The 26,302-nt window shown below is 42.4% G+C and overlaps 1 protein-coding gene and 1 long non-coding RNA gene across 4 annotated transcripts in view; one reads left to right on the top strand and one right to left on the bottom strand.

Moving 5' to 3' along the window:
* Positions 1–26,302, bottom strand: part of pkp3 (plakophilin 3) — an 82,426-nt gene that overhangs the window by 37,656 nt on the left and 18,468 nt on the right. Inside the window, exon 2 of one of the 2 annotated variants that reach the window (XM_016993682.2) lies at positions 15,795–15,984. In XM_016993682.2, coding sequence (XP_016849171.2) covers positions 15,795–15,984 — 190 coding nt within the window. Of the gene's footprint in view, positions 1–15,794; positions 16,058–26,302 lie in introns of those variants that run through there. The other variant, XM_062967520.1, reaches the window with a different exon arrangement.
* LOC134295348 (uncharacterized) overlaps positions 16,060–26,302 on the top strand; it is a 34,723-nt gene continuing 24,480 nt past the window's right edge. For both annotated transcript variants that reach the window (XR_010001893.1, XR_010001892.1), the window contains exon 1: positions 16,060–16,398. This is a non-coding gene — a long non-coding RNA (uncharacterized LOC134295348). The remainder of the gene's footprint in view (positions 16,399–26,302) is intronic.

The following is a 26,302-nucleotide window of genomic DNA, read 5'->3' as shown; positions in this document are numbered from 1 at the left end:
TGTACAGAAAGTATTGCATTAAATCTATTTCATCCTTTATTCAGTAGCAGCTGGTCCACTTGCAATTATTTATTTCACTTTGAGAGAAAGTGAGTCCCATTCAATGCCAGAACTGATACTCCCTCAAACAATTTTGGAAGCAGGTCAGATAACTTGCCTTCTCTATCTTTTCCTTCCTTGTGGCCCACTCAAACATACAGATAAAAAACAGAGTTTGCTGCCAGCTATGACCTGTTATGGAGTATCTGTGTGATGCAGAACAAGCAAAATTAGAAGTTGAAAGGAGCCATGAACTTTACCCCTAACATCTCAAATCAACCCCTGTTCCAATATGTACCACAACATTGGCTTAGAAAAAGAAAAGTGTTATGTTAAACAATAGTTCCCAACCTTTGGGCCTCCAGATATTTTGGACTTCAACTCCCAGAAATCCCAACCATTTTACCAGCTGTTAAAAATTGTGGGAGCTGAAGTCCAAAACACCTGGAGGCCCAAAGGTTGGGAACCACTGTCAGTTAACAAAATACAATGAATTATACGGAGAAATGAAAAATTCTATTTAAATATGTTGATCTATAAGGTCCAAGTCTATCTCCATTGAGCAGGGAAGGAAAAGCCTGGGAGAACAGATTACATTTCATGTCAATGCAATAAAAGATTGGTTGAAACAGAAAGATATTTGATTTTTATTTTATTTAGAGAAGTGAATTCAGATTGGAAATGCACTTCTTATGTTCAGTCCAAACACTAAATTTCTCCACAAAAAAAAAGCAATTCTACCAGAAACCATGCATTAATGGTCTGGCATGAATATGATAATGCTAAAACCAAATCAAACCCCATAATTCTCATAGGAATTCTGCATTTTGAAGAAAAATCTTTTTCATTAACAAATTAAGCAAGTAATGGGCACATGTATATACAGCCCTTTTCAAATTAAAAAACATCAATCTGAACACAGAGTTGTCCTTTCTTACTTGAAGGCAGTATTCATAGCTCGCCATCTCAAACTGGAAGCCAGGAAGAAGCAAGTATGCTCACTACCATCCTGGAAGAATGTCTTCTGCAACATTGTGATGGGTTTAGAGTTTTCAGTTATCCTGTAGAAGAGTGTTTCTTAAACTCTTTCCACCAGATGTTTGGGACTTTAATCCCCATATTTCCTGAATGTTAACTAGGATGTTAGCCTTAGACATCAATAGCAGACAATCAGCCTCCACTTTTGTGGGTTTAACTTTTGTGGATTTGATTATTAGACTTGAATAAGATGTTCTGTCTAGGAATCTCAAGTCTTCCAGCATGATTCTTGTGGAAGTTGACCACAGAATCATGCTGAAGGACCTACAAATTCTGAGGGAAGTGTTGTCTCAGGTAAAAAAAGTTTTAAAAGATTAGCAGTTTTCCAACTTTTGTGGAATTTTGTAGCCCTAGCCCCCACAAAATTGGAGGGAAGACTAGTCTATTCCGTTCCAAAAAAATCCATGCAGGTCATCTTCTGTAGCAGAGCATTAGCCTTGGAGGAGAAAGAGGGAAGATGCTGGGAAGGGAGCAAATGTTCTCCTTCTTCTTCTCCTTCTCAGACACAATTTGACCAGGTCAAAATGGATCCCTCCCAGAAATTGCTTTAAAGCAGTGGTTCTCAACCTGTGGGTCCCCAGGTGTTTTGACCTACAACTCCCAGAAATCCCAGCAAGATTACCAGCTGTGATGATTTCTGGGAGTTGAAGGGCAAAACATCTGCGGACCCACAGGTTGAGAACCACTGCTTTAAAGCAAAATGAAATGGGAGGAGAAGCAGAAAATCTTGCTACTCCCTCTTTTCCTCTGCCATGCCATCAGGAAATAGAGCTTCCCTGGTCAAATAATTTAATTTGGCAGGTTTTAAACATCTTATCCAACCTTGACAGTGTGAATCTCTGGCTTATGGTGACCCCAGGGTGAACATATCAGGGGTTTTCTTGGCAAGATTTGTTTAGAGAGGGTTTGCCTTTCCTTTCTCCTGAGAGAATATGCCTCACTTAAGGTTACTCAGTGAGTTCCAATGGCAGAATGGGAGATTTGAATGACAGTCTCCAGAGTCAAAGTCCAATGCTCAGACCACTATACCATGTGGGCCTTCTACTGAATTTGTATATGTAGAGTCTCGCTTATCCAACCTTCGCTTATCCAATGTTCTGTATTATCCAACGCAGTCTGCCTTTTAGTAGTCAGTGTTTTTGTAGTCAATGTTTTCAATACATTGTAATGTTTTGGTGCTAAATTCATAAAATGACCTTGGAGGTGTCTACGGACAACGCCAGCTCTTCGGCTTAGAAATGGAGATGAGCACCAACCCCCAGAGTCAGACATGACTGGACTTAACGTCAGGGGAAACCTTTACCTTTATATATACATATATATTTAATACAGTCGATGACCAGCAACAGTAATTACTAGATAACGTTACCATGTATTGAGCTGCTTTTTCTGTTGATTTGTTGTAAAGTATAATGTTTTGGTGCTAAATTTGTAAAATCATAGTGCAATTTGATGTTTAATAGATTTTTTCTTAATCCCTCCTTATTATCCCACATTTTCGCTTATCCAACGTTCTGCCGACCCGTTTATGTTGGATAAGCGAGACTCTACTGTAGATAAAAATATCTATTTAGTGTGAATTGGTAGTTTGGGATAAATTGTTTTCTCTTAAGCCTCAGTTCCCTATCTTAAAATGATGACACTGAGAAAGCAAAAAAAGAAACAGATAGCAGAATTATAACTAGAAATTATATTTAAAATTTCACAGGAGCTGGTTACATTGCTGATGGCAACAGCAGCTACTTTTATTGTCCTATATCACCCAGCACAGAGAATTATGATTATGACCAGTTGCCATTACATATGATATCTGACTGTGGAGAGCTGACATTCAAAAGAGCAATTTGCCTCTTTGACTTTAAGTTTTATTTGTACCTCCAAACAATCCAAAGTAAGAGAAGTCACAAGAACAGACTTGAATTCTGACATACACATGAAAGCTAAAATTAAGCACTCATTCAACATAGGCAAAAAAAATCAATTTATTTGTTGGGAAATTAATGCAACATTTTATTGTTTTTACCTGCTTTATTTAGCTATATGTTGCATCTGCTGTTACACAACCTTGCAATAAACCAGGTTTCAATTACCATACTGTTGCTACAAATAGCTGTTGCAACTGTATACATTTTCTGCTTTCTGATGCCCATGGAAAGTTCTGAAAAGCATCATAGCTGCCGATGCTACTCTAGCTCTTGTGCAAGATCTTTTCTTAATGATGTTGGGTGTGCACAAGGAAAGCCTAGACAGTGCTGATTCATCAAATAATGGCTTTCAAAAGTCAGCTGTTGAGCTTCTGTGCATGACGTAATTTCTTCATTGAGCTGCATGCTCAGGGAATACATGTACGTGGTTCACTAACCTTTCCCCAGAGTTATGCAGATATAACTTCAGAAACAAAGAGAAGCAGAATTAAACTGCACCCCTCATACACAAACCCAAATTCAAAGGTATGTTATACTTGGGAATCTGACAATGTAGGATCAGGAGTAGGCAATGCCATTGGAAGAGGACTTAAACAGTGCCATTTGATAATGCCACCTTCACAGGATATGGTCTCCTGGTAGCTGGTTTCATGGCATATGCTTGTAATATTATATGTGCTCTTATAATAACATTTAACATTAATATAAAGTTTCCCAGTATTCACAGTGCTTTACGTTTATAATGTGATTGCAATCCTAATATCAACTATTATAATATCCCACCTTATCTCTCCATTATTATATAGGTAAGCTGCAACTGAGAGCAAGTAGTTTGGTAAAGACCACCTACTGAGTTCAGGACAGAGAAGATTGAATATTAGTGTTTCAGTGGTGTGTGTGTGCTTTTGGACCCCCTATCACCCCACCCCTCATTCTATCATTAAATTTCTCACTTACTCAGAGTATATCACCTACAAAGCCCTAAAAGGTTCGGGACCTCCCTACCTTTATGACCGCATTTCCCCCTACAAACCTGCATGTTCTCTTCGATCACCAGGGGAGGCCCTTCTCTTGCTTCCACCTCCGTCACAAGCGTGGCTTGTGGGGACGAGGGGGAGGGCCTTCTCCGTGGTGGCCCCCTGGCTCTGGAACTCGCTCTCCAGGGAGATTAGGCAAGGACACACCCAGGGCCGTAGCCAGAAAAAAAAATTGGGGGGGGGGTTTGAAAATTGGGGGGGGGTGTTAACCCCTAGCACACACCCCTCCCCGCTACAAACCTGTCAATATCTGCTTGAGATAGTGCCTGGAGGGACTCTTAATGTTTTGTGTCTCATAGACTTAGCATGGGGATTTGGTTAACCAGTTAAAATTCATGAGTAAACAAGGTTTTTTTATAACCTGAAAAATTTCGGGGGGGTTTGAACCCCTAAAACCGCCCCCTCGCTACAGGCCTGGACACACCCTGTTATTTTTTAGGAAAAGCCTAAAAACTTGGCTCTTCCAGCAGGCCTTTGGAGAATGAATATTCACCCACAAGACAGGTTCCGTTCCAGTGGCTACTACTATATTTGATGCACCTTATTCTGTTCCTTCAGCTGGAAATAACTCCAACATCTATCTCATCCAAAATCTTCTATCAACTGTAGCACTTTGGTCACCTACCTTATTTTCTAGTTTACAATATACACTCCAATGCACTTTGGCCCAGTTCGCTTCTATGAACTTTGCTCGGGTTTTAAATTGTGTGCTTTGACATCATTGCTATTTTACTATGTTTAACATGTATAATTGTGTTTTATTTTGATGTGTTTTTATTTTCTAATGACTGTAATTATCTGGGCATGGGCCCATTTAAGCTGCCCCGAGTCCCTTCGGGGAGATGGAGGTGGGGTATAAAAATAAAGTAGTTATTATTATTATTATTAATATTATTATTATTATTATTATTATTATTAGTCTAGCGGCCTCAGGCAAGACTTATATGCATTGAGAGAGACCCAGAGAAGCCGAAGAGCTAGCAGAGAGCCGTATATCAGGAGTAGGGGGAGGGTTAATTCTGTTATATTTGCCTTTAACTACTGCAAACAGATTTTGTCATGAGCATTCTTGCACCCATAAAATTTTCTACCTCTAGCTCTTCTGATTTCACTTTTCTTCCATGTGAGAACTACAAAGAAAGCCTGAATCATGGCCAATGGTCATTGTCACCCAGCCTTGGTCTAGCTGCCAATGCCAGCTCTTAGTTGCAGCCACTCAGGGAACGGCAGAAGCTGCTCTCATTATAAAATGGTTGGCTTTCCAAGCAAACAGTACTCAGGTATTTGCTTCAGGGTTGCAGTGTCTTACCACCAGAGCCCAGCAAATGCCAACAAGTCTACCAGGAGTGCAGCTTAGCTTGAGAGAACATGATCAAACCAAGTTGTTGTTTTTTTAAAGCAAGATGGTGAAAGAGATCAATGCAAAAGGAGAGTGGGTGAGGCTGTCACACTTTCTTACAGTTCACAGAAACTACTTCACTCCCACTCCTTTTAAAATAAGTAACATGACCTGTTCCAAAAGCCATTCATTCACAAAAAGGGAGGAGGTCACTTGTTCAGGGTATCCAATAGACTAATTATGGTATATCACTTTCCAATGTGTAAGGTCAAGAGGGGTTAACTTGATAGCTGACGGCAAAGAAAAGGCAAGGCTCTGTTGATTCACTCTGTCTGGGGAACAATTCTGGGGAACAGAGTCTTGATAAGGGGAAAGATCAAAAGGAAGAAGCTGAGTTGTTTAACATGGAGTTGATTTCAAACACAGGAGGAAAACATGGCAAGAGGAGAGGAACAAATAAGGCAGGGAGTCAAAATATTTTGGTGTTTAAAGAAAAAATATATAAATCTATTCCTCAAAGAGATATGTGGAATGTGAATTATAAATATATTTATATCTTTCAACAATTTTAGTAGCCCTGTAGGTGCTATCGCAGAAGTATCTATACACAAGGCAGATTTATGGCGAGACTTGGGAAAACCCCAAGGCTTGCTGAAACAGCCCTCTTCTTTTATGTTTGAGGGATAAGATAGCCCCAAAATAACCTAATAAGGACTAAAAGTAAGTGCTGACTTACTCTTGGGCAGAAAGCAAAAAAACAAAACAAAACATTTATCGTGTCAGAAGCGACTTGAGAACATACTGCAAGTCACTTCTGCTGTGAGAAAATTGGCTGTCTACAGAGACATTGCTGGGAGGCTTCTCTCATGTCCCCACAAGTTAGAGCTGACAGATGGAAGCTCACCTGACTCGCGGATTCGAACTGGCAACCTTCAAGTCAGCAACACAACTTTCAGGTAAGCAGTCCAGCCGACACAAGGGTTTTAACCCATTGCACCACTGCGGCTCAGAAAGCAAAGTAAAGGAATAGGATCTTTTTGTGAAGAATGGTAACATGCATGACAAACTAGTAAAGTTAAGTATCCTTCATCCAGAATACTCCAAAATCCAAAAATGTCCATATGGGTGGCTGAAATAGTGACGCCGTGTCTTTCTACAGATTCAATGTACACCAACTTTGTGACATGCACAAAAAAAATTAAATTATTACATAAGATTTATTTCATGCTATGCATAAAAGATATATATGAAATGTAAATTAATTTCAAGTTTAGGCTTGAGTACCATCTCCAACATCTCATTCCGTATGTATACACAATTACAAGTATTCCAAAATCAAAATAAATAAACGAACTCCAGAACACTTCTGGTCCTAAACATTTCAGATAAAGGATACTTAATCTATATAAAGAGCAGAAGCATTTGCATCACAAGATTTTTCAATAAGTCCCCTTTCTTACAAATAAATGTGTTATTTTTGGGAGGGGGTGTTGTATTTCACAGTGCCTAAAACTCAAAATAACTCTTGCATTCAACTGGTGATGACAAGGTCAGCTTTAGAAAAAAAATAAGCAAAAGACGTGGGAAGGCCTGAGAATTTTTTGTTTTATCTTTGAAGAGAAAACAAAAAGGGAGTGACAGATGATTCTGTTCCAAGTGGAAATTCTCAATTGCAATGCCTAATTAAAATGGATTCATAAGAAAAGCAAGAGTCTGCCAGGTTTGGGCCACAGAACTCCTGTGTATGATCACTGGAAGCAAGTGCATAACATTTCTGCAGATGGCTTCTGTGCCAATCATGTGTTATTCTATTTGTACATATCAGGACATTTCTCATTTACACAGTGTAAATGTACAGAGTACTTCACAGAATAACTGAAGTACAAAGTATTATTTTTTTTGCCTGAGAATTTAAACTAAATGCCAAGATGGGGCAGGGAACAGACAGTGAGAAGGGAGCAGCTACTACTAGGGTGGGGAACCTCTTTTTGTCTCAGGGCCAAATTCAATTTCGGAGAAATTGTCAGTGGGCTGCATTCCAGTAGTGGGTAGGAGCAAAGACAAAAGGGTGGGACCAACAATACTAGCATATTTTAGCAGAATGTTTTTACTGTCAGCAGCTACATTTCAGGAGAAGCACTTCAACCTTTCAGAATAGGAAATAGGGGAAAGAGGTGGGGCCATCTGGGAGACCCCAGGAAGGCCAAGTTGGGATCCTAGAAAGGCCAGATTCAGCCGCAGGGCCTGAGGTGCTCCACACTTGAGCATGAGATGAGAGCGACCAAATGTCATGTAGGGTTATCAGAAAAAGAGGGAGAAGATGTGCTCTCTCCTGTTCCAGGAAATATGGCTACAGCAAACAAGTGAAAATTGCAAGAAAGCAGATTTTGGTGACACTTGAAGAAAGCATGAAATGATTACAGACTGGAACCGATTACCTCAGGTTGTGGTACTAAGCTTTCTGAAAGTTTTTGCTGGAGGAATGGAAACAGTCATTGGTCAAGCTTCCAGTCAGGCCCTGTGCACCTCTGGCACTGCACTGGGGACTGAATCAGATTACCCCAAAAGCTTTTTCCAATGCTATGAAGTCTTTCATAGTGATTTGGCCTTTAACAGTGATCCAATCTGCAACAGTGACATTTAGTTTCACAGTGTAAAGCTTCACCCGCTTCTTTCTACATACTCGCCTTGTGTTTAGCACAGGTGATACTGTTCTCCACCATCCCACAGTCAATCTACAGTCTGAAGATTGGTGGGGATGACAGCATCCATAGCTACACCTCCAATCCCAAGCTCCCTAAGAGTTGAAAACTTTGGGGAACTATGTTCATCACACCAAAAAAACACTTTTGGTAGGGAGATTGAAACAGATATTTTGTAAAGTTGTTGCTGCTGTGTGCCTTCAATTCATTTTTGACTTATGGCAACCCTAAGGTGAACCTATCGCAGGGTTTTCTGGGGCTCAGTGTATGACTCACGCAAAATCACCCCATGAATTTCTATGGCTGAGCAGGGAATTGAAACCAGAGAGATAGTACAAACTGAAGCCAGTGTACCACACTGACTCTGTAAGGCTGAACTGACCATTCAAGAGCAAGCTGACAAAAGACTGCATAAGAAAAGATCTAACACACAATAATACACTGCTATTGGGAAAATCCCACTCCTCTGAATAAAAAATGTTATTGCATCCACTACTCTAGGGGATGGTGACAAATGATGACACCAGAGGTCCTGGGGCTTTTGCAGGTTATGTCATCAAAAGAAGTTAAATCAACCAGCACAAGAAACAGAAAAATCCCTCTCCCCTTAGAATATGCCTTTGAACCATGATCCCTGTGATAAGGCGGGGAGGGAGTAGCTCTTATACAAGACAGCAGACAAGAAAAAGAACCACAACTGGAGAGTAATCATAATCTGTTTTCAGAGCATTTTTCTTTTCAAAGTATACCTTTGGCATGACAAAATCTGAAAATTTTTGAGGTAAGAGTGAAGTAGTAAAAATATAATGGCCCATTATTAACATTTGCATGTTCTACAAATTGAAAATGTGGCTGGATAATGAGCCAGACACCTGCATATGTGACTAATACTATAATAAAAACAAGGCTCTTGTGTTTAGTGCCTTGCCTGTGAAATTTTGTGGGCATGCTTAGGGGTATTGGGGCAGGAAGACCTGCTCTTCATTATTTCATTCCTGTTCCTGCCCTTCCGTCTCTCCCAAAGGAGCTTTGTTCTACCCACTTCTTGGAGACTCCTCGCCTTTTCTACAGGCTTCGAGAAAGTAAAAGATGTAGTAGCACTGTATAGTCTGGCTTCTCTAGGGCATTTCCACCATGATCTTAAAGGAGTTAAACCAGTCCTATAGTTTGCTCTTGCCATTGCCATCTTGAAGCTTTTCAAAAGCCTGGTAGCAGAACAGAGCAGAAGTGATGGGAAAACACAGAGTCCTATTGCCGGCTCTTTTTCTTTTCTGTTATACAAGGGAGTATAGACTGCCTCCTTCCCTAGGAACTGAAGGAAGCAAGCAACCATAAAAGTCCTCATGGGAATTCAGTTCAAGAAGTCACTTGATCATTCTAAACCAGGCATGGACAAACTTCAGCCCTCCAGGTGTTTTGGACTCCAACTTCCACAATTCCTAGCAGCCTACCGGCTGGGAGCAAGCTTGTTTTCTGCTGCCCTGCAGACTAGGACACGGAACAATGGCTTCAAACTACAGGAAAGGAGATTCCACCTGAACATCAGGAAGAACTTCCTCACTGTGAGGGCTGTTCGACAGTGGAACTCTCTCCCCCGGGCTGTGGTGGAGGCTCCTTCCTTGGAGGCTTTTAAGCAGAGGCTGGATGGCCATCTGTCGGGGGTGCTTTGAATGCGATTTCCTGCTTCTTGGCAGGGGGTTGGACTGGATGGCCCATGAGGTCTCTTCCAACTCTACTATTCTATGATTCTATGATTCTAAGAATTGTGAGAGTTGAACTCCAAAACACCTGGAGAGCTGAAGTTTGCCCATGTCTGTTCTAAACCATGGGAAGAGCTCTCATATCCAGTACCCAATGTCCGAACTGTCCTGAGCATGTCCATAAGATAATACCACTGTCCAAGGCTGAGAAGGGATCAGAATGGAACCAAGCAGACATATATCCCTCCTTTTTCCTCATTCAGACCAGTGAGAGTATTAATTTATTTATACATTATTATTTATACACTTCTAATCCAAGACATATACAGCAAAACTGATTATATTTTATTCAGATATGTGGGATTCAGGCAATTGAATGTATATCTATAACATGAGTCAAACGGGGCTTGCATCTAGTTAATTAGGCTGAGTTGGGTATTCCTATCTCTTTTGACTGCAAAACCAGTTCCCACACCAAAGCATATTTAAAAGTTATTTGAACTATGAAAGACAGAATTTAGAAAGCTTACTTTTTAAACTACCACTCCCAGAATATCTCAGCCATGCTTGTTGGAGGATTCTGGGAGTCGTAGCCCAAATAAATATTTCTATCTTCTGGTGAAAGCTAAAGTTCTGTTCTGAAATGTATCAGTGCATCTACTATCTTCCAGCCTCTAGTACAGTGGTTCTCAACCTGGGGTCCCCAGATGTTTTTGGCCTACAACTCCCAGAAATCCCAGCCAGTTTACCGGCTGTTAGGATTTATGGGAGTTGTAGGCCAAAAATATCTGGGGACCGCAGGTTAGGAACCACTGCTCTAGTAGGAAGTAATATTGCTGATCTGAAATTATTATTTTCATTGTAAAGCTAAAGCTGTTGAATATGTGGTATCAGCTGAAGACCCACGGCTCTGCTATACCCAGGGTATAGCCTGACAGCACAAACCTTAATTAAACAATTCAGTTCCAAATTTAAACCAGCACCCAGATAGATATCTGAATCACATAAAAGAATTCTGATACAGGAGGATAATGGGACAGATTTATTGTGGTGGATCCTAGGCCAATAATGCCTTAAGTCAGAATTAATGAATCCTGTCCACTGTATGAATTCAAAGATGAGCAAGATTTCATTCTAGTTTGAGCTTGCTATCTAGTGTTGTAGAGGCATGTACTCAATAGAGACTGCAGCCAGGAACTAGGATCTTCTTTCTGTAACCTGTTACCATACACCTGTCAGTCTACGGGAGAGCATATCATTGAGTAAAACAGACATACCAAGGCAGGGTGTGAGATTAGACTCTGTAATTAGATTCAGACTGATAGATCAAAGGGTGGATGCAGTCACAAAGAAAGTGTGCTCCAGGTGTGCCCAAGAGCTACCTGCCCTCTGGCAATCAAGCAAAATCTCAGCACAGTTCAAAGGAGAGGCAATAACAAAACCCAGCGCCATAGAGCTGCCGCCATCCAGCAGTATCAGACTACTGCAAAGATACTAATCAAATTATCTCTCAATGGGTTTCTAAAGCCAGGAATGTTGCTATTCCCATTTCACAGGTTGTGAGACAATGACAAATGCAATACTTGAACTAGGTCGTGCTGGGGAAGTCACTAGGCAGAATGTATTCAAACCAAAGGATAAACTGAACATTTCTCCAGAATAGTGAATTGCAGCTTTGATTCAGATAGAGAACCCACAATATAGGATGGGATACAATGCCTTCAGCTTGCCCCAGGGTAGACGTGCTAAGAGACACTGAGAAGTTAAACCCTAAAGCCTAAATCATTGGGAATTATTTTCCTGAACTGCAACCCAATCCCAGTATTGCTCTTCATCAGCTGTACAGCTAAGGCTGCTGGAGGTGGCAGTCCAAAAACATCTGGAAGGCTACATATTCTCAATGTTTTGCTCTTATTTCAATTGTAGTTCCAGCTGAAACAGACACATTGAATCAACTGCTAAATGCTAAATTATACTAATGTAAATTGGATTGCTTTAGTGAGTGTGCTCTAGCTGGGAGTAACAATTGGATTTAAATCTAAGAGACTAAGCCGTTGTTATTTCCAGCAAGGACAGTTGCAGCTGAACCTAAAAACTGAGCTCAGGATTTTAGGCTAAATTAACCATATTGTGCAGCCAGAGAATTTGTACAATACCGAAAGCCTGCCCTGGTTTGGGTGCCAAGCTGTTTACATGACTAAAAAGTTTTCAGTATGGCAGTTAGTCATACATTATAAACAGCAACCTCTCCTAATATCTCAATTGCAATCCTTGAATTCCAATCTAAAGGGGTAAAAACAAAATGAGGATGCGTCAAAGATAGTTCTTACTTCCATTCTAAAAGATACTTCCTTAGTTTCTCCAAACACGGTAGCCTTTTCAGGTGTGACAGTATGGAATGTAGTAATTAGTGAAAACATAATTGTGACTGGTGCCATTTAGAAAATTGGAAAGATTTCAAGACTATAATTTTGCTGAACATTTCTTTCTTTCTTCCCACAGATGCTCCATAGCGGTATTAACTGTCTGACTGGTAAGTATACAACAGGTACAACTCTTTTCAGAACAGTGGCATCTGGCAGCCCAACCATAACTACAGACGTGGCAAGAAAAATCACAAGGGTAGGAAAGAAAAATAGACAGTAATCAGAAGTAATCTGTTGGCTAGAACATGGCACCTTACTTTGGCTTGTTGATGGTGGATAAATTATATAACTATTTTAATTGTTTTTAAACTGATTAGTTTTGGTACTTTTTAGGTTTAATAGATTTATATGTTTTATTTAATTATTTAAACTTTGTAAGTAGTTTTTATAATTTGTTTTAGATGTTTTATTCATGGGGCTATTTGTTCATTTTGTATTGTTTTATGGCACTGAATGTTTGCCATCCTTTGTTGGAAATTGCCCTGGGCCTCTTTGGGGAGATAGGTCAGGTTATAAATAAAGTTATTATTATCATTATTATTATCTCTCTCCACTGATTCAACATTAGAAAATAGATAGTGAGTGATAAAGAGTATGAAAAGTGTGAATTCAAACATCCATTGCATTTATCCATCAAGTTCATTGGAATGCCTCCAGTGCTTCCTTTGCACTTAACTAGGAGTACATCCAGTGAAACTCAATGGGGTAATTTTTTCTGAGTAAACATGCTTCAGATTGGGCTCCCAGTCTCACTTAATCCATTGGTATCTCACCAATTTAAATGTATTTTTTTGGAAACGGATACATGCAAAGTATGTTTCAGAGTGTAGTTCTTTACTTTAAAAGCTGTCCTCCAGATACTTTTAGGCAACAATTCCCCCAGTTGTGCTGACTGAGGCTTCTCAAGACCAAAGGCTTTGAATAGTCAGATATTCTCAATCTCTCCTGCAGGATGAATGGTGTGGTTGGGAAACTTAAACAAAAGTGCACTTTGCTATTGTCCTTGACACTAAAATGCACCAGGGCAACTTGACTTCATATCCTCAGATTAAGCCAATTATCCACTCAAAACAAAGATAAATAAGCATTCTGCTTCTTGAAAGAACAAGGATTATCTCTCTCAAAACCAGGGAAGGGCAATCTAAGCTCGATTGATACAGCTAAGCATAATGCAATCACTGGCAGAATGGAACCTCATAGAATTATTGTTTTGCTAGAGTAAAAAGAAGCAAAAGAGTAGTGAAATGAGTTGCTGGAAGCAGTTAAGTGCAAGATCAGTCACTAGGAATAGGCTAGTGGTTGATAGACATCTGGAGTGAAACTAAGGGAGCAAATTGGTGAAACCTAGAGCAACTCCTCCTTTCTCAATTAGGACAGACTAATCTCTATCTCATTCTGCACTGGGTCACATTTCAATGGCTAAGAGATGTTTAGTTGCTGGGAAGGTGCGCACCAACTTCCTGGGAGATGTTTCCAAGACTCCTGGAGCTATTAATCAAGAAACATCAAACAGCTATTCTGTCTTGCTTCCTCAATAGTTTTCTGTTGTTAAGGCCAAAATGAAAACAATAACATGAAGGTCACAAGTAGAAGGTAACTTGTTAGACCAGACTTCCCTCCTTCGCAGTGGTGTGAATGAGGCACAACAGCAACCCTGTGGAAACAACACAGACTGTTGCTATTGCTCTCCTTAAGTCTGCTTTCCCAACATAGCCCTGTTCCTTGAAGCAGCACAAGCAGGCCAACCCCTCCCCTCCACAATCACCATCTCCCCCATTTTAAGTTGTGTTGAATAGGAGACAAAGGAAGTGTGAAGAGTTCACTCAGCAAGCAGAAAAGGGTGTAGTGTAGAGGTGAGGAGTATGAACTTTGAAAGTCAAAGGGCCCCAAGCTTCACAGCTCACCTTGCATGCCCATCAACTCAGTGGGTGGCCAACAAGCATTGACCAAGCAGACTCGGTGATGTGATGTCATCCTGCCTTCCATGAAAGAAGCTGTAAACACCTCTCAGGGTTTGTAAAATGCTGACTGCTCTCAAGGTCTACACCAGACCTGCACGACATGTGGTCCTCCAGGTGTTTGGGACTCCAACTCCCAGAGTCCTAGCCAGAATTCTGGGAGCAGAAGTCCAAAACACTTAGAGCAGTGGTTCCCAACCGTTGGTCCTCTGGGTGCTTTGGACTTCATCTCCCACAATTCCTAACAGCTAGTTATCTGGCTGGGATTTCTGGGAGTTGAAGTCCAAAACACCTGGAGGACCAAAGGTTGGGAACAGCTGACCTATAGAGGACCACAGGTTGTGCTCTACACAAAGGCTGTCCCTACAACAGTCCCATCTGTGCCATTGAGATATCACTAGACACATAAGAGGTGCTATATTTTCAGAGTTTGGGGAAAGTGATTTGGGGGGGGAGACTACAAAAAGGTGACTTTGAGGTGTCAATTGGCTATAGTCTCCCAGTTGCTATGCTGACTGAGATGGCATGTATGTGCCTTGAAGTTGTCACTTATGGTATTCTTGTGTACTCCATAGAATTTTCTTAGGCAAAGTTTTGCTGAAAGTAACAAATCTGTTAATATTATTTTTCATTTTTTGATATCGTATGATGTACTTCTGGCATCGAATGTTAGCCATTATGTTACCCTTGGCTACCGTCTACGCTTTTATTGTGTGATGTTGTTTTGATAGTCTTGATGCATTAATTTGTTGAAATTGAAATGTATTTTATGTTGTATTTTATTGTATTTTATCGTTTATTGTATATTGCTGGGCTCGGTCCCCATGTAAGCCGCTCCGAGTCCTCCTGAGGAGATGGGGCGGGATATAATAAAGTAGTTATTATTATTATTTGCATCTAAATCGCCTTGAGTCCCTCTGGGGAGAGAGGGCGGTCTAGAAATCAAGTTTATTTATACATACAGTAGAGTCTCACTTATCCAAGACTCGCTTATCCAACGTTCTGGATTATCCAACGCATTTTTGTAGTCAATGTTTTCAATATATCGTGATATTTTGGTGCTAAATTCATAAATACAGTAATTACTACATAGCATTACTGTGTATTGAACTATTTTTTCTGCCAAATTTGTTGTCTAATATGATGTTTTGGTGCTTCATTTGTAAAATCATAACCTAATTTGATGTTTAATAGGCTTTTTCTTAATCCCTCCTTATTATCCAACATATTCGCTTATCCAACATTCTGCCGGCCCGTTTATGTTGGATAAGTGAGACTCTACTGTACTTGGAGGAGGTTTGGCCAGTTCCTTCCTCTGCGAGATAACCTTCAGCATGTGGTATTCTTTGAGGGTCTCCTTTCCATGTGCTAACCTGGGCTGGCTCTGCTTAGTTTCTAAGACCAGATAGACCCCTGAGGTGTCAAACATGTGGCCCTTCAAGTGTTTTGGGCTTCAGCCCCCAGAATTCCTTGGCATGGGCCAAGCTGGCTGGGCCTTCTGGGTGTTGAAGGTGCAAGCACCTGGGGGGGTGCACAAGTGTGACCCCTAGGGGCCCCTGACTGGTTCCCTCCTTTGGCTCCAGAGCCCCCCCCCCCTTGCCCCCCTCCCCGCCCCCTTTTCCCGGCCTACCTTTGAGCTCGTCGTAGTCGTGGGCGGCCCCGTTGGCGCGGGGCATGGAGTGGCTCTTCTGCAGCATCCGCAGGCGGACCTGCTCCTGCACCCGGGCGCTCTTGAGCTGCTCGCTGTCGGGCGCCTCCTTGCCCTTCCTGTCCAGCTGCTGGTCCGAGGGCAGTGCCAGGGAGCAGACGCCATCCTCCGGCTGCAGGGCCGACAAGAAGAAGTTAGTCTCCTGCATGGGCCCCGCTGTGTGGCCCTTCCTTCCTTCCTTCCTTCCTTCCTTCCTTCCTTCCTTCCCGCCCGCTCCGTCCGTGTGGGGTCCCGCTCCTCGGGGGCTTCCTCGCGCCCTGTTCTCTGAGCCCAAAGGCGCGCGGGCAAAGGGAGGCAAGGGCTCGCGCTGCGTCCCAGGTAAGGCCAGGTGTCTGCCGGGCCCGCCCTCGCTGACTCAGGCAGGCCGCCGGAAAGTTTCTTCGCGCAGGGCTCGGCTTCCTGAGCCCGGCACTCCCTCCCCTCCTGCCTCGCCCCGCCACTCACTCACTCACTCTGACTGACTGACTGACCTCCGCGGCGGGACAGGCTTCGGCAAGGCGGAGAAGAGCGGCTCCACCTTCAGCAGGTGAGGCCCGGGGCTGTTTTAAGGTGGAATGCCCCGGATGCGAGGGGCCCTTCTTTGCACCTCCTCGGCGGGGAAACTCGCCGAAGCGGTTCTGGGTGCGGCTGCGCCTCCAGGGCTTACCTGCCAGCCTACCTGCCTGCCTCCCTTTTCCTTCCTCCCATACAGCCGCCCCTCCGCTTCCTCGGGATGGGACAGAGTCTGTGGGCCTTAGTTGAAGCACCCTCCCCCGGCTCTCTCCGGCCTGGCTGAGCTGCGGGACAACCAGGCGCAGAAAGGCAGGAGAGGCCCGCCTCGGCTCCCTGCCCTGCCCTTGCGTTTGAGAAGAAATCACTCCCTCGCAGGGCAGGCAGGGCCAAGGCTGGGCTCAGGGAGACCCACCGGGTCAAAGCCCAGGAGGCTTCCGCCCTTCTCCTCCTGGTCCAGGAACAGAGGTTACAAAAGTCAATTTTGGGGGAATATCAATCTCCCCCGCCAGCATGACCAGATTCTGGGAATTGTACCCCCCCCAAAGGTAATATCTTGAAGTTGTGAAAGTACCTCAGAGGATTTTTTTTTCCTAGCAAAGGGTGAAGCAGAAATGCTAAATGCCAAACCATTATTTCTATGACGCTAATTATATAGCTACTAGGGGACACCACGAGGGTATTGTCCCCAACCCAATGAATTTATTTACAGTAGAGTCTCACTCATCCAACATAAATGGGCCGGCAGAACATTGGATAAGCGAATATGTTGGATAATAAGGAGAGATTAAGGAAAGCCTATTAAACACCAAATTAGGTTATGATTTTACAAATTAAGCACCAAAACATCATGTTTAACAACAAATTTGACAGAAAAAGTAGTTCAATACGCAGTAATGCTACGTAGTAATTACTGTATTTACAAATTTAGTACAAAAATATCACAATGTATTGAAAATATTGACTACGAAAACATTGACTACTAAAAGGCAATCCAGAATGTTGGATAAGCGCATGTTGGATAAGTGAGACTCTACTAAAAAAGCCAACGGGATTCTGGCCTGCATAAATAGGGGTATAGCATCTAGATCCATGCTCCCCCTCTATTCTGCCTTGGTCAGACCACACCTGGAATACTGCGTCCAATTTTGGGCACCGCAGTTGAAGGGAGATGTTGACAAGCTGGAAAGCGTCCAGAGGAGGGCGACTAAAATGATTAAGGGTCTGGAGAACAAGCCCTATGAAGAGCGGCTTAAAGAGCTGGGCATGTTTAGCCTGCAAAAGAGAAGGCTGAGAGGAGACATGATAGCCATGTACAAATATGTGAGGGGAAGTCATAGGGAGGAGGGAGCAAGCTTGTTTTCTGCTGCCCTGGAGACTAGGATGCGGAACAATGGCTTCAAACTACAGGAAAGGAGATTCCATCTGAACATCAGGAAGAACTTCCTCACTGTGAGAGCTGTTCGACAGTGGAACTCTCTCCCCTGGGCTGTGGTGGAGGCTCCTTCTTTGGAGGCTTTTAAGCAGAGGCTGGATGGCCATCTGTCGGGGGTGCTTTGAATGCGATTTCCTGCTTCTTAGCAGGGGGTTGGACTGGATGGCCCATAAGGTCTCTTCCAACTCTACTATTCTATGATTCTATGATTCTACTGTATTTACTACATTTATATCAGGAACCCCTGGTGACGCAACAGATTAAAATGCTGAGCTGCTGAACTTGCTGACCGAAAGGTCGGTGGTTCAAATCCAGGGAGCAGAGTGAGCTCCCCCTGTCACCCCAGCTTCTGCCAACCTAGCAGTTCGAAAACATGCAAATGTGAGTAGATCAATAGGTACTGCTCCAGCCACCTTGGAGGTGTCTATGGACAACGCCGGCTCTTTGACTTAGAAATTGAGATGAGCACCAACCTCCAGAGTCAGACATGACTAGACTTAATTTCAGGGGAAACCTTTACCTACTTACTTTTATATCCCACCCTTCTCACCCCAAAAGGGGGACTCAGAGCGGCCTTCCAAAAAGGCAGCAATTTGATGCCATGCATATACATAGATACAGTAAAAATAAACATACATTAAAACCAAAAATCAGCAGCAATATTAAAACAATTATTAAAATCATGCCATCCAGAATCAAATCCAAGGCCGTTCCATTAGTCATTTCACAATTCCATATACTCATATTGCACTAACTTGCTAGCCAAAAGCTTGGTTCCATAACGAGGTTTTTACTTTCTTCCTGAACGTCAGGAGTGAGGGGGGCTGCTCTGATTTTGCTGGGGAGGAGTTCCATAGTCGAGGGGCCACCACTGTGAAGGCCATGTCTCTTGTCCCCACCAATTGTGCTTGTGAGGGTGGTGGGACCAAGAACAGCCCCCTCCCCCCAACTATCTTAAACTTCAAGGTGGATCATAGAGGGAGATACGTCCGGACAGGTAATGAAGAATTCTATGCCCCACAACAATGCATTTTCCCATCAAATTTGTCCGTGCAATACTTCAAAGGGTCTTTTTCTTGCAAAGGGAACTGCTAGAGGCACAGCAGACCTTGGCAGGACTCCACTCAGGGATAGAGCCACAGGAGACAAAATGAGGATGTTGTCCCTAACCCACCTCAACCCAATTCAGCCAAGACATTTTTCCGTCGCCACATTGGAGCAACTTAAAGTTTCAGTGGAACCATTTAGAAATACAGTTTAGGCATCCAAAGAAAAGCGCCAAGCTGGGGGAATGTGAATAGGATTTCCAAATGAAAAACTGGAGAGTGCTCTGGTACTTTTAACACCTATGTGGAAAAGGGAATTTCAGCAAGTGTGGCTGCTTGTCACATAACTGGGTGACAGGCAACACACAGGGAACTCTTCACTCTGTACACAACTATTACAGTTACAGGAGCCCTCTCCATTTTCCCTTCCTTTGGGTATGCAGGAGTCTGCAGCCCCTGCTCCGCCTTCGATCAATCTGGATGACATATTTGGTGAGAGAAGTATAATGCCAAAGGCAGAAATGGCCTCACGGTCACTACACCCCAAGGTCCTCTGCTGTTCACCAAAAACCAACAGGAGTTTCATACAGCTCCATAAGCCAGAAACTTTGAGTTCGAGTTGCTGGCATAGTTGAATGAAATTAGATGGGATAATTCTAGGTGTAGTATTAAGTAGGTTTTAGATCTTCACTAAAAGGAGCCCCGGTGGCGAAGTGCGTTAAAGCACTGAGCTGGAGACCGAAAGGTCCCAGGTTCAAGCCCCGGGAGCGGCCGCTGTTAGCTCCAGCTCCTGCCAACCTAGCAGTTCAAAAACATGCCAATGTGAGTAGATCAATAGGTACCGCCCCGGTGGGAAGGTAACGGCGCTCCATGCAGTCATGCCGGCCACATGGCCTTGGAGGTGTCTACGGACAATGCTGGCTCTTCGGCTTAGAAATGGAAATGAGCACCAACCCCCAGAGTCAGACGTGACTGGACTTAACGTCAGGGGAAAACCTTTACCTTTAGATCTTCACTCAGAGGATTAATACACTTGCAGGCAACATAAGTCTATTGTGGTGAAATGAATGGCCAATCTGTCCTGCCTAATCAGGGCTGGCAATGCCCCCATCTATCATTGCCTAAAGGCTTATTTGTTTTCACACAAGAATGCCAAATCCATCACTCCTGTAACCACCATCACCCAACAGGTTGCTGCTGTTTGCCTGTACCTATGGAATCTTACCAGACTCCCTGCTGCTCCTTCCTCCCCCTGCTGTTGGTGAGAATTTTCACTCTTTATGGGACTTCCTTTTGTTTGTTGCATCTCTATTACACAGGGTGGGAAAAGCTCCAAATCTCCCTGGAGACCCCTGAATCTCTCCAAAATAAGCTTTTTCATCTAAAAAGCTTAACAAAAACACTCAAACAATCACAAAAAATAATGTTTTATTGTTTTCTTCACCATCTTCCAATTCATCCCAATTGCAGGAACTGGCCATATATCTGCAATTTCTTGTAATGTCATTCCTGAAATATTGGAAGTGGCCTTGGAAGGAGGTTGTGTGGGATTGGGGTAGGAAATGGCCCTCTTATTCCCTCCCCAGCTGCCCCTCCCTGATATACTTGCAGAGTTGGTGACTGGCCTCTGCTAGTTTAACTGAATGCTTACAGGCAATCATAACTATTACTTTCTCACCATTCCACAAAACTACTTAACCCTTAAAAAGAGAGAGAAGATGCTGGCTCCTACAGTCACTTAGAATTGCTGGCAGTAAACAGCATGTCACACTGTGAATGCCTGTAGGCCTAACCCTAAAATAGCCTATTCATTTTCTCTCTGTGTATGCAATCCAAGTTGTTGGTCTCTATTTGATCATGTTATCCCTGGCCACCTGCAGCTATTTACATAGCGAGGAACAGCCAAAAGACATTCCCCACCCTGGTTATGTCAAGAAAACATTTAGAATAATTGGCTAGACCAGAAGACAGGCTTGCATTCCCCAGCCTTTGTGCACCAGCTGCTTTGCTTTTGGGGATATATATATATATATGCATGCACCGTACTGGCTCGGAAGAGACATTTTGAACACAATAAGAACCTTAATGCTAACAGTAAAAATCTGACTGGCAGTCCATGCACTTCTCTTTTGCACAAAGCTAGGCTGGTACATTCATCTCTAAGGAAAACAGCATATTCTTCTTGTAAATGTGCCCGCCTAAGGCTTGCAAGGGACAATCACCAGGATGCCCAATGTTCCATAAGATGGTTTTCCCCTTGGGTGGTCTCCTCTAGCCAAATAATAATTAAGTAGCATTTGTGAATCGCTGTCAGATGTCCAGATGAAAGATGCTCTGGATGTGCTTAGTGCGTTAATCATCATAATAGCCCTTCTTCGCTTTTTAAATTTGGCAGTGCGCAGCACAGAGTGCTGAGTATTTAGATCTTAAACATGCAGAGATGGCATGAATAATCCCTCTGGGTTAAGAAAGCACTCCCAAATTAAGGAGACCTCATTAGTAAAGAGTGTGTCTCTGTTAACGATTGGGAAACTGAGGCATGCAATGTGTGGTTGTTCATGAATCAGAAGCAGGATAAGGTTTACAACTCAACAGTTTCTGGGAATGTGCTCAAACCTAATTGAGCTTTTGCTTTTTTATGCTTTCATAAGAAGATTCGTTTTAATAGCCCCATTTATTTGAAACAAAAATAATGTCGCAGATAAAAGAATATAGACAGGGGAGAAAAATAGGAATATATATATATATATATATATATATATATATATATATATATTCTGATTCCTGTTTTAAATACCTGGAAAACTATGCACATTAGAAATTTGGGGAGCAGCTTTAAAGATGACACATTGCTCTCATTCAGTGCTTCTTTCATTGATCTATAGCAGTGGTTCTTAACCTGGGGTCCCCAGATGTTTTTGGCCTTTAACTCCCAGAAATCCTAACAGCTGGTAAATTGGCTGGGATTTCTGGTAGTTGTAGGCCAAAAACATCTGGGGACCCCAGGTTGAGAATCACTGATGTATAGAATAGTGTAAGACCACAAGCCATCAGCTGTTGTTCTATGGCTAATTTTGAGGAAACTTTGTGGAATAATAATAATAATAATAATAATAATAATAATAATAATAATAATAATAATAGCATGACACTGGGCCCTGGCACTTTAGAAACATATCCTTGTTGGTTTACCATATCAAATAACTTGAAAAACATGGCTATATTTCTGTAATGTCTGGGGATAGGATAGACAATTCTCCTATCTTTTTGCTATTCTTGTCACCCACCAACGTAGAGTAACAGAATACTGTGAGGTCATTTGCTCATTACTCATGGCAAAAAACTGATTGGTATTTGTGGGAAGTAGGTCTGAGACAAGGTCACCCAGCGGTGACCATTGCATAAACATGCCTTGCAGCTTTAAATGTCTAGTCTTGGGACAAAATCTCTGAATCATCTTAAATTATGTCCAAAGTCCGTTCCAGGTGTAACGTCTGCTGATTCATTGTTTCTTATACATTGAATCCATGCAGAGATCCCAGTGCTGATATTCTCTGTCTCAAATTGGTGACGCTGGTATCTCTGATGTCAGTTGAATCTACTCTGGGGTTTGGATTAGCCTAGGTGCAGGACCTGCTTTGGTAGTGTTTCAGCACTTTGGATGGTTCCTTTTAGGTCTGGACTGGAACCCACCCAGCTGATATGGGACTAACCAGCTGCTGCTGCTTCAGATGTAAAATGAGATCTTTGTAAGAGTTATAGACTGAAAGAGAGACCTCCCCTTTTCCTTCACATGTTTACATTAACGCTTCAACACTTATACAAGTTACCAGTAAACTGCTATTTAGGCAACATATTTTCATCATTTACATAGATGGTTGAAAGGCTCATTAAGGACCTCATCACATTGAGGCCAAGAAGCTGAGAGACGGTGGGGGAACCATGGAGCAGTGTAACACTGTGTTCCCTTATCATCATGGGTCCTGGGATCCCTTCCCATGACATTTCCTCTCTGTCCCTGGCTTATTTTTTTTTTTTTTTTTACCACACTTGTACCCCGCCCTTCTTAACTCCGAAGGGGACTCACAGCGGCCTTACACATGCAACAATTAGATGCCACATATACTTATACATATTGATAAATAAACAAATGCATTACAATCAGAACAATTTAAACATCAGAACATTAAAACATCAAACATTCCTCCCTGGCTGCTTCTATGAGGAGTTGGATGCACACTTGACTCCTTAGGACTCTGTTTCTCTGTGCTGCTGGCACGCTGCCAGAACACTGCTGGCATGGAGCTCCACTGGAAGTAGCCCTGCATCATCTCATGGGCTCCGGGGGACTCTGTCAGCAGTGTGACAGCCACACAGAGAAACGCAGAGAAGCCCCTTCTCGACCCCACTGGGGTCATAAGACTCGTTCAACATCAGGCAAATGTTGATGTTGATTTCAGGGCAATAAATAGAGGATAGGTATTGTCCTTTTCCCCTGACAAAACCTATATGTTTCTGCTTTCCAAAGTAGCATGAGAAAGCAAGCTCTAAAGACTCTGAAGGCACCAGATCCTTTCCGATCATTGGAGAGACTTAGTATTTGGATGGGAGATCATCAAGGAACACAAGACATTGTAGACTAAGGTCCTCATCACAAAGGCCCATGTATCATGGTACACATCATAGCAAATCCATGGAGTCCTGGTGGGGGGCATGGAGAATCCATGACTCTATGCCTGCATCGCCATCTTTCCTTGACCCCCATTTCGGGGGAAGGGAGGAAAGTGTCACTGCCTGGCTTCCCCTCATTGCTCCTAAGACAACACGGGAAGCCTTTTGTGTTGCCACAGTGGCAGAGTACGCCACTTGCTCTCCTCTTTCGGCATGGAGCCCTTCTGGAAGTACATGTGCATCATGTAATGGGTTCCGTGCTGAAAGGGGAGAACAAACAGTGTATGATGGGAAAATCTGCCCATCTGATGAGATTGTATATTTTAGAGGAAGGCAATGGCAAGCCATCTCTGATTATACTTTGCTTTAAAAAGACATATGAACCTTAAAGGGGTCACCATAAGTCAACAAGCAACTTGAAGGCACATGAGAAAGCAGAAGTTGCAGAAAGATTTAAGAAACAGTAGTCATAATGATAGAGGTAATACTGGACCCATACTTCAAGCTGCATTGGAAGGGATGATTCTGAAAAGCATCTGGTGAAAAATGAAATGAAGAAACATAAGACAGAGAGGATTTTGGTATTCTTATTCAATCGACTTACTCCGCAAATGAAGGTGGTCTCAGATAATTATGCTTGGTGAATGTAAAACATAATATCTACAAGGAATGCTTTCCACATTGACCTTTCTGCCAGAATTTTCTGCTGATCTGCTGGAGGGACCTTGTACATTTCAGGGGATTTTGGATACATCATTAGTCTGTGAGATATACTGACCTATACACTCTTTTAATTAAACATTGCAGGGGAATTATAGTGAAGGTGCCCAAATGGTGTTCCAGGAAAACATGATTTGCCGTTCTTATTCTTATAGCAGAAAACTTTTGAAAAAATGAAGAGTTGCAGGATTACCTACTAACATTATCTATTTATCAGTCTGGAAAACATTGTGATGTCTTTTTTTATTTGAACATTTCTGCTATGCAATATGCTTAAGATATGTTCACACAGTTTTGCTTTGCCCAAATCCTTGTTTGGGATGGTTGGTGCTCCTAAAACACTTACAGGTTTATGTCAAAGGGATGATTTATGGCAGTGGTTCCCAACCTGTGGGCCGCGAGATCTAAAATAAGGTCCGTGAGACATGTGAGGAAAATCAGCTCTAGATTATTAAATATGGGTTTCTCTGGGCGAGCAGATGGTGACTACTGGATGGCATATGCTCTGTAGCAGAAACTAGAGCTGAAGTGGTCTATCCAATGCCATTTTCTGAATCAGCATCCCAAATAACCAAACCAAATCTAAAGTTGAACAAAAACGGATTTGTAACCCTTTTGGTACTAATGTTGGAGAGTGGTTCCTGGTGAAAGTGGTACTCAGTTAAGTGGTCCCTGGTCAAAGTGGTCCCTGGTCAAAAAAAGGTTGGGAACCACTGGTTTATGGGAATGTTAGAACTCTTTTTTTTAAGTGGCATGGTATATGTAAGCACATGCAGACTACAGGAACAGGGCACTCTCCATTAGACATTTTGAAGTAGGGCTAATCATTTATCAGGTATACTGTTGCAATGGACATCCTGCAGCAACAGGAGACAAACTAAATGATTTTTGAAAGATTGAATCTTCCACTTTTATGATCCTGTGATTGCCAGAAATGTTCTCATGTTGGCTGGAGTCTTTTTGCTGTGCTACATTAGTATTGGTGCTTCTCCCAGTTTTGCCCAGTGGTGGCAAAGGAAGACAGAAAAATCTACAGGCCCTCAGTCTTCTACTTCAGTGCCAATGTTAATTAATGGTCTCAACGCCTCAATGTATGTTTGTTATGTGTATCACTGAACATAATATAAAATTGCTCTGCATTGTCAAAAATATGGTCAGATTCCTCTTAATCTTAATCTGTGCCTGCTCTTGCTTTTTACTGTTAAAGCAGATCTTAGCCAAGATTCTTGTCTACAACACCAGTCTAATAAAGAACGGGGTATGGACAGGCAACAGGTTAACCCTGGGAAAGTCAGTCCTGTTGCATTTGAATGCCTATCCTGCTGCAAGTCAATGGCAGCTTCTTGAAATCCACCTCCCTTCCTGCCTTTGCAGCTGTTGTGGTTTAAATTCCCTCTCGGCTCAAGTTTCTCTCTCACAGACAAGGACAAAGGCACTGCCAGCCATTCTTGCTGGGCAATGAATGAACTTTTGTCCCCACCCAAGCACCAAAGCAACCTTGTCCTGAATAGAAGACACAAGAAGAAGAGTAGGAAAGTATGTGAGTTGCTTCAAGCAGAAATAATTTCATCCATGAGTGCAAGAAAAATCTAACTGATGCTACTGAAGTAGAAGACAAGGAGACATTTTGAATTAATATTATGAATGTTGGGGATAGTTTATAGTTATTTTTATATGATCCTGCACAAGTTTTGAAACCTTATAGAGAGCTTCTCTCTGTTCCAGGACCTAGTATGGATTGGGTCCCAGTCCTTGGAAAAAGCCTTTGTAAACCATCTTGAGTCCCAAAGTAGGAAATAAATAAATAAACAAACAAACAAATAAATAAATAAATATAGCAGGAGTTGTAATATAATGGCCCCATAGATTACTGTATTAATGTGATGCAATAGCATCCTCGATCTGATACCTAAATGTAATGAGCAAACCATAATCTTTCCATCGGGTAACCAAATTAAAGAAATGCTGCTGACCCAACCCTGCAAAGCACTTTGAGATTAGCAGATGAAAATTGCCAGACACGGGCATAGAGCCATTAGTGTGGATTACCCACACAAATGGGGCAATTC

Source organism: Anolis carolinensis, chromosome 1 (genome assembly GCF_035594765.1).
Source record: "Anolis carolinensis isolate JA03-04 chromosome 1, rAnoCar3.1.pri, whole genome shotgun sequence".
NCBI classification, from domain to species: Eukaryota; Metazoa; Chordata; class Lepidosauria; order Squamata; family Dactyloidae; genus Anolis; species Anolis carolinensis.
Note: the sequence above shows the minus strand (reverse complement) of the source record. Positions and strands in the feature narration are given on the sequence as shown.